Below are 9,361 nucleotides of genomic sequence, written 5' to 3' on the forward strand. Positions count from 1 at the left end.
GGGGAGGAGACAGAGGAGGGGATGGGAGAGGAGGGATGAGAAGAGGGGAAGGAGACAGAGCGGGAAGAAGGAAGAGGGGAGAGAATGGAGGAGGGAAAAAAAGAGGAGAAGGGGGCGAGTTACAGGAAAGAACAGAGGCGCACTCGACCAAAAAAGAGAAGGAGGCCCTCCAGCGGCGGGAGCCCAGCATCACGCGCGTCCCGACCGCGCGCGCCCAGCACACTGCGCGCCCGGACCCGCGCTGCGCGCCACACCCACCTGACGCACCAGACCGCGGCGCCCACACACCCCATGCCCATTACCGTCTTGACGAAGTGAAGCACACGCACAACCGAAGGTTACCGACCCGAAGCCGGTAGCGTAGTTCACCTGAACGGCGCGGGTGGGCGCTGCGGCGGCTCTGGCGCGGGCGGTGCGCGTGCTGCCAGCGGCAGGTAGGCGGCAGCATCGGCTCGCTGGACCGGAGACGAAGGCCGCGTTGACAGACCGAAGTCAGCGAGGATTTGGGAGGGAGGGCGGCGAGGGCAGGCGAGGGGGCTTAGGGAAGATCGCAGAAGAATGTAGGAAGCCGTGCGGTAAGCCGAAGGTAGCCGCAAGGCAGCATTAGCAGGCTGCAAGGCGGAGCCGGTAGCTGGTTTTAGACGTCGAAGAGGGGCAGTAGACACACACTCTAAGTGGGAGGCAGACCCTAGGTGCCCAATCCTGGAATGGCAGGTGGGGTGAAAAGTTAGGCCTATTGGTCTGTAGCAGCGCGGTGAGAGAGAGGCGCGGGGAACTGTACAACGGCGTCAAACTTAATTTGAACAGCCGGGCAGGCGCTTACCAGTTTCGCGGGTATAGGGGTGTAGGGGGCCGAGCAGCGCTACGAGAGATGACATAAGAGGAAGCAAAATGCTCCCCAAAGCGGAGACCCGACGGGCCTACAGGAAGCGTCGGACTAGACCTAGCTCTGAAACTGATTCTAGTAACGAGACCTAAGCAAGCCAGCCGCACAGGAAACTAGAGGCGCGTAAAGTCGAAGATGTTAAAGGGGCCAGTGACGGTTGACCAGGGTGGCCCAATGGACCTATGGGGCGGGATCGCAACCACCCTACTGCGCGCGGCTCGCGTCGCACGGCGCGCGCGGCCTGGCGGGCGCGCGGCGACCGCACGGGGGTCGGCGCACGCGAAGCCGGGGGGGCGCGCGCGCGCCCGCGCGGCGTCGCGCGCGCGCTCCGCGCTCGCGCACACAGACACGCACACAGCACAGAGCCAGGGAAGTGACGGAAAGGGAAAAGGGGAGAGAGGAGGGAGGGGCAGGCACAGGGGCGCACTGCGGGCAAGGCCCCCGGCCTCGCCTGAGGTAAGCTACAGTGAACGACCCGCGGCGTGCAAGCCGCGCCTGCCGGACGGACACAGACCAAAACGGGCCGACCCGGGCAAGTGACAGAGGGCGTCAGGGTAGGAGGACCAGCACCCGGACGGAGGGCGGAAACGGCCTAACAGGGCGAAAGGCACGAGATAAACGGCTGTACATGCGACACGACCCAGGCCCTGTCAAGACGGGAGAGAAGGGACGACACCAGGGGAGAAATCCCACTGTACGCTGAACACGACGTCGTACAAAACCGAGGTGGCTAGCAAGCCGGCGGGCCAAAAGGGAACCACAGAGGAACTGGGTGAGGCGCAAAAGGACACCCGACCCCAAGAGGGACCGAGCCCTGGTGGCAAAAAACACTACATGGATACTAAGCTAACATTGTAAGCATTGCTACACCCAAGACCTAGCTAACATTTAGCAGCTACAGGCCCAACGGACTAGCTAACATGTAACAGCTACAGCCAAGACTAGCTAACATGTAACAGCTACAGCCAAGACTAGTTAACATGTAGCAGCTACACCCAAGACTAGCTAACATTTAGCAGCTACAGCCAAGACTAGCTAACATTTAACAGCTACATCCAACACTAGCTAACATGTAACAGCTACAGCCAAGACTAGCTAACATGTAACAGCTACAGCCAAGACTAGCTAACATGTAGCAGCTACAGCCAAGACTAGCTAACTTGTAGCAGCCACAATGTTATTTTTCATCCCAACCTGTCTTGACTGGAGTAGCCTAGAGAAGATAGCTAGCCAGCTATAGGTAGTTAGGCTAACTGAGGCCACATGCTGCTCTTTCTCCCCAACCACATTCAGCTAAAACAACAGCCTACCTGTTGGCTGCTCGTCGTAGCCTACTCCTTCTCATTTTGCTAACATTAGTGACCTCTCACTCCACTTGCTTCACAGTGATCCTCTTTGCCGCTTTGATCGGCCAACATAAACATCAAGCTACACACGTGAARGSTACCGGTGTTTTTACGAGGCACACGTCATAAAARCTACATTGCGAATGTTGTTTTGTTAAATWAATWATTTGAAATGYCATGGTATATCCTTGTATGYAACAATGTCACATGGATATTTTCATTGATTTAAAAAAAGCTTTTCAGTGTTAATTTCTGGTTAAAATATAGGCCTATAATTTTTCTTCACGCAAAAAAAAATGAATACTCATACAACTGTTCCAATACTAGCGTTCAGGTCGAGGACAATAGGTATGTATTCAATTAGGTATTAAGAACATATCTCTCTCTGACTCTCTCTGTCCGTCTCTCTCACCGTCCAGAGCACCCGTCGTCCTCCTTTTCTGAGGGTGGCCGGGGGGAGAAGCAGACCCCCACCCCCATGGAGGACTCTCCGCTGGCCTCTTTACCCCACACCGACTCAGGCATTGGGGAGGAGGGCCACGGCCCTGGGGGTCTGAACGGARCCGAGTTGGGCCTGGGGCTGGGACTGGGCATGGCAGGCAGGGAGACGGACAGAGATAGACACAGAGAGAGGGATGGAGGAGGAGGGGATCTACTGTGTACCCTGTCATCAGAGGTTAGGAGGTCAAGGGAGAGCCTATTGGATTCTCCCCATAACCCTAACTCCGCCTCCAATCCTGGTCAAGCACCTCCCTCGTCGATCTCGAGCATCAGCCAGACTAACAAGGGCATCAACGTCAAGGTACTGACTCTATCTTCACCTCTTCAAATTGGTTTTCTCTCCCCCCTCTCTCTTTCTCTCTCCCCCCTCTCTCTTTCTCTCTCCCCTCTTTCCTCTCTCCCCTCCTCTTTCTCTCCTCTCCCCACCCTTTCGGCTCTCCCCCTCGCAACTTTCTCTCTCCCTTTCTTTTTCTCTCCTTCATTTGATGTTTTATTGTCTATTCATCTATCGCTCCCTCTGTCTCTCCTCTCTCTGTCTATTTCTTATCTCTCTCTCTCTTTCAGTTACATTTCAATTTTATGGGCTTACTTGGCATGGAAACATTGTCAAAGCAAGTGGAAATAGATAATAAACTAAAGTTGAAAATAAAGAAGAAAAAATTAACAGTAAACATTACACCCAACAAAAAGTTCCAAAAGAAATTAAAGACATTTCAAATGTCATATTAGATATATATAGCTTCCAAAAAAGTACTCACCCCCCTGTGACGTTTTACGACTTTTCACAAGCCACTGTACAGTGGTGGTTATTGTTCTCTTTTTCTCCTGTCTCTCTCTCTTCTCTCTTCTCTCTCTCTCTCTCTCTCTCTTCTCTCTCTCTCCCTCTCTCCTCCTCTCGCTCTCTCCTCCTCTCTCTCTCTCTCTCGCTCTCTCTCTCTCTCTCTCTCGTCTCTCTTCTTCTCTCTCTCTCTCCTCTCTCTCTCTGCTCCTGTCTCTCTCTCCTCTCTGTTCTCTCTTCTCGTCTCTCTCTGTCTCTCCCCATCCACTCTTTCACTCTCCATGTCGCTCTTTTTGCTGTCCTTGCTATTGATCAATATGTTTTATTGATAATGCAAATTAATAATATGCTTGTTCGCTCTTGCTCTCTATCTATCTCTCTCTATCTCTCTCTCTCTATCTCTCTCTCTCCCCACTCTTTTTCCCCGTCGTATAGGAGATTCTGAAGAGCCTCGTGGCCGCGCCCCTGGACGGTGGGGAGGCGGGACAGGAAGTTGGCCCCACCCCCTACCACCCTGATCCCGCCCTCAAGACACACCCCATGCTGCCCATGCAGTTCCACTCATTCGACAGGTGTGTGTCTGTGTGTGTGTCTGTGTGTGTGTTTGTTTGTGTATGCACGTGTTGTGTTTTCACTTCCAATTCTTCAATAGGTAGGCCTGGCTCCTCTTTCGATGTCACCTCTCGATGTCCCAGAATACACTACCCAGAATACACTAAGTCAGAAGAGAGAGCGAGTCACACAATGATGAGGTCATATAAAAGGAATATGTAAAACAGATATTACCAGGCTTCTTACCCTTTTCATAGTATAACACCTTCATCTGTAACACCAGACTAGTGCTCAGCGTCTCAACGTGTTCCTTTTCAGCTTTGGGGGATTTGGGGGCTTTCACCATGTTTCATTCATGAGTCCCCCGGCAACTAAATAATGGATCAGAAACAGGGTGTGCATATTAAATCAAAACTCTTCAGCTAAGCTGTCTTTCTGTTTGTCTTTCTGCCTGTCTGTCTACCTGGCTGTCTACCTAGCTGTTCCTATACCTGGCTGCTCCTATAGTCATCATTCCCAAATCTACACCACATAATCTTACGTCGATTACCTGCAGTGCCTTCAGTATTCACACCCCTTGTCTTTTTCCACATTTTGTTGTGTTACAATGTGGGATTAATATGGATTTAATGGTCATTTTTTTGTCAACGATCTACACAAAATACAAAACATTATAACAATAAAATACTAATATACTGTATGTTGATTAGATGTGTTCAACCCCCTGAGTCAATACATGTTAGAATCACCGTTGGCAGCGATTACAGCTGTGAGTCTTTCTGGGTAAATCTCTAAGAGAGTTCCATACCTGGATTCTTCARGCTCTGTCAAATTGGTTGTTGATCATTGCTCGACAACCATTTGCAGGTGTTGCCATAGATTTTCAATCAGATTTAAGTCAAAACTGTAACTCGGCCACTGAGAAAAATTAACTGTTTTCTTAGTTAGCAACTCCAGTGTAGATTCGTCCTTGTGTTTAGGTTATTGTACTGCTGAAAGGTGAATTCATCTCCCAGTGTCTGGTGGAAAGCAGACTAAACAGGTTTTCCTCTTAAGATTTTCCCTGTGCTTAGCTCCATTCTGAAAATGTTTTATCCTGAAAAAGTCCTTAACAATTACAAGCATACCCATAACATGATGCAGCCACCACTATGCTTGAAAATATGGAGTGTTGTACTCAGTAATGTGTTGTATTGAATTTGCCCCAAGCATAACACTTTGTAGTAGTGAATTTTTTTGCCACATTTTTGGCGTTATTACTTTAGTGCCATSTTTTGGAATATTTGTATTGTGTACAGGCTTCCTTCTTTTCACTCTGTCAATTAGGTTAGTATTGTGGAGTAACTACAATGTTGTTGATCCATCCTCAGTTTTCTCCATGTGTCTCACGATTAAACAGTCCTCACCTGATGTATACTGTTAAGAATATGGGAGAAGAGTAGTTAGGGAGGTGACAGAGTGAGGTTTTAACAGATATGGGAGAGGTGGTGGATCAAACTCAAGTGGAGTATAGGTTGTAACTTTGCTCATGGAGAGAGTGGGTACAGAATATAGAAGAAGAGGTGTTTTAACAATGATGGAGACGAGGTGTTATATCAATATTGGAGGAGCGTGATCTAACCCATTATGCGAGGAGGTTGGGGTAAATGTATGGAGAGGTGTTAACAATATGGAGGGTGATGTGAACATATCAATGTGAGAGGTGTCCATATGGCAGAGATGGTGTTAGACAATGAGTGAGAGGTGTGTTCAATCATGGAGAGGCTAGTTTTAAGACTATGGATAGGTGTTAACTATATGGAAATTAGGTGTTAACACTGCTGGAGAGGTGTTACAATACGAGAAGGTGTTATAATACAGAGAGGTGTTACAATATGGAAGAGGATGATGTACAATAATGCGCAGAGGTGTTGAACAATTTGGAGAGGTGGTATATGGAGAGGTGGTGAATAAGAGAGGTGTAACTACGATAGACGGATTGTTAACTAATACTGGAGTAGGTGAGGGGTAAGAGAATATGGAGAAGGAGGTTTGGGTCTAACAATATGGAGGGAATGGTAACAATATGGAGAGGGGTGTGTTAACAATATGGAGAGGTGGTAACAATATGGAGAAGCGTCGTTAATAATAATTAGGGAAGAGTGTGTTTATACAACATACAGAGAGGTGTTAACATATGGAGCAGGTGTTAACAATATGGTAAGGTGTTTAAGAATTATGGGGAGGTGGTACAATATTGGAGAGTGTTAACAATATGGCTGAGGGTGTGTTTTAGAGAGGTGAATATGGAGAGGTGGCTATATAAATGATGAGGAGAGGATGTTAACAAATATGAGGAGGTGGTAAAGTAGTGGGAGGTAGGTGGTTTGAAGCAATATGGAGGGGAGGTGTTAACTGATGGAGAGGTGTGTTTTTAACAATATGGGAGAGGTGTTAACATTACAGATGAGGTGCTCTAACCAATATGGGGACGGTGTGGGGTTTAATCAATATGGATAGGTGTTAACAATATGGATGAGGTTTTGAACAATTAATGAGTGATAGGGTGTTTTAACGAATATGTCGGATCGGTGTGTAACAATACATGGAGATGGTGTTTAAATAGTAATGAGGGGTGGTTACATATGGAGAGGTGTTAAACAGTACAGTAAGAGGGTGTTAAAATAATGGAAGTAGGGTGGGTGCTAGAATATGGAGAGGGGTGTTACAAAATATGGAGAGGTGGTACAATTATGGAGAGAGAGATGTTACAATATGGAGAGGTTGTTAAAATATGGGAGAGGGTGTTAACATATGGGAGAAGGTGTGTAAAATAAGGAGAGGTGTTTTAACTATGGAGAGGATTGTTAAGAATATGGAGAGGTTGTTAACAAGTATGGAGGTGGTGGTTAACAATAGTGGAGAGGTGTTGAACAATTATGTGGATGGTGTTGAATAGATAGTGTGGAGAGGTTGGGTTACAATAGTGGAGAGGTGGTTTAAATATTATGTGAGAGGTTGTTACAATGATGGAGAGGTGTTAACAATATGGGAGAGGTGTTAACTATACAGAGAGGTGTTAACAATGATGGAGAGGGTTACAGGAATGATGGATGAAGGTGTTAACAATACGCGAGAGCGTTGTCTCAGCATATGGAGAGTGTGTTAAATATGTAATTGTTCATCAAGAAGTTCAAGGTGGAGCGTAGTTGGAGGATTTTCATCAGTTTCATTGGTGTTCCAGATTGATTGACATGCCGTGTTTGTGGTTTTTGATAGGGGTGGTGGATGGTGTCCCCGCCTCCCGCTCTGGGGTGGGCCCCCCCCAGTGCGAAGGAAGGCCCCCTAGCGGCTGGCTCTGGTAGTGCAATAATGTGGGCGAGGCCTCACAGGAGACGCTGACGGCAACAGAGAAGTACAGCCAAACATCTTAGCTGGGGCTGGGCCGACCGCAAGCCAAAGAGCATGACTAACACGCAGGTGGAGGACTGTACTACAACACCGTGGAAGAACTACCAATACAACACACCATGTGAAAGAGTCTTCGTGCTCCTGGGAGGAAGAACTATCAACCTGTGTTACAGCTACTGTTGGGCTCGTGAGGAGAGAGTCGGACACCTGGTAAACTGGTGCGGTATGTTATGTCAGTAGAGCGCTGGATTTGTGTCTAAGAGTGCGCTTTGAGGTTATGTTGATTTATGCTTGGACAGCAGAATGAGTAGATTGTAAACAGAGATCTGTCAGGTGAGATGGTTTTGAAAGCGACAAAATTTGGCTTAAGAGATAGCTCAGTCTTATTGCATGAATTAAGTCATTTATGAGGGTTAGTCTGATGGGGCGTGAGATGGTGGAATGCTAAATCGTAGAGACATGGATGACAGAGAGCTAATTAAAAATATTTGGGCATGTGTCCGTCTGTAGTCTCCTGGTCCTAGGTCGTTTACAACCTCGTCATCGGTCTTCTTGATCTTCTGTCTCAGGTCTATAATAAACATCGTGCATCAGTCATCTTTTTGTTCTGAGATCTTTTGGCGGACGATAGTCAGTCTTCTTTATTTGTCTCAGTCTTATTAATATACCTGGATCCTCTCTATTTCTGTATGCGAGTCTTACAGACTCATCATGCTTCTTACTTATCATCTGTCTCAGTTACTTTACAAACACGATGCATGTTGCTCTTATTCTGTTGCGTCTTTACAGGACGCTCGGTATGGTCGTCTTATTGTGGTTCAGTCTTTTACACAATCGGATCTCATCATCCTTTAATTGTGATCTAGGTATTTAACAACTTCGTCATTCTCTTTCTGTTCAGTCCTTTACAGACTTCGATCATTCTTTAGTTCTGTCTCAGTCTTAACAACTCATCATTCTATACGGTTCAGTTCATTCTTAACATCGTATCTCTCTGATTTGTATCAGTATTTACAACTGTCATTCTTTATCATTGGGGTTAGGTCCTTTAACACTTACGTCATGCACAGTTGCTCTTGTTCTGGTCTCAGGTCGCTATACACAACTTGTCATTCATTTATCGTCTGCTCCTGAGTCTTTTACGAACCGTATCATCGCCTCTTATTTGTTCAGTTTACATAGACTGCTTTCTTATCTTGTATGTGAGTTATTACTAAGGCTCATTTCTCTTATCTGGTTAGTTCTTTGAAACCTTATCATCTCTTTATCTCTGTTCAGTCTTTATAACATAATAATTTCCTTTTTCTGGTCGTAGTTTTTACAACTTGACTTTAGTTGTCTGTCGTTCTTTTCAATTTAGGGGCTTTTTGGATGGGAAGCATCATGTTTATTGAACGGAGTTGAAATAAGATAATTAACAAAGTAAATAAATAACCAATAAAAATTTGTCAGTAACTATTATGTCTTCTCCTTCGTCATCTCTCTCTTTTCTTCTTCGCGTTCTTTCAGATTATCTTATTGTCTTTCTACAACCAGGTGACTGCTAATGCTTTTTGTATATATCTTCTTTACGTCTATTCCTTGTGCGTAGGTGCGACGAAGGTATGACTACTGCAGGGGTAGAGGACAGTGGCCTCCCCCATGCACGGCGGGGAGAGACAGCCGTGAGAAGATGAGGTAAGAGATTCTTCTGCTTTCTTTTCTGTTCTCCTCCTCTATTAGGATGTCCTATCCCTAACTTAATATTTATTTTCCATCTGTTGTCCGTTTCCACGTAGTCACTCCGATTAATTGTTGTGACAATTTTTCCCTAATTCCTATCTCAGCGTAATATGATATGTCCTACTCCTCTCCTAATCGCTCTAGCTACATCTTATCATCCCTATCTCTTTTCTCATGATTGTCTGC

General features: G+C 46.5%; 1 protein-coding gene across 1 annotated transcript; it reads left to right on the forward strand.

Moving 5' to 3' along the window:
* Positions 1 to 1,021: 1,021 nt before the first annotated feature.
* LOC112079501 (uncharacterized) lies at positions 1,022 to 9,130 on the forward strand (the record flags this gene model as incomplete). The annotated part of the gene is made up of 4 exons (XM_024145439.2): positions 1,022 to 1,418; positions 2,652 to 3,034; positions 3,947 to 4,093; positions 9,045 to 9,130. Coding segments are annotated over exons 1-4 (1,013 nt in total), but the record flags the coding sequence as incomplete, so codon positions are not given.
* Positions 9,131 to 9,361: the final 231 nt, after the last annotated feature.

This window comes from Salvelinus sp. IW2-2015, unplaced genomic scaffold (assembly GCF_002910315.2).
Source record: "Salvelinus sp. IW2-2015 unplaced genomic scaffold, ASM291031v2 Un_scaffold8237, whole genome shotgun sequence".
Classification (NCBI taxonomy): Eukaryota; Metazoa; Chordata; class Actinopteri; order Salmoniformes; family Salmonidae; genus Salvelinus; species Salvelinus sp. IW2-2015.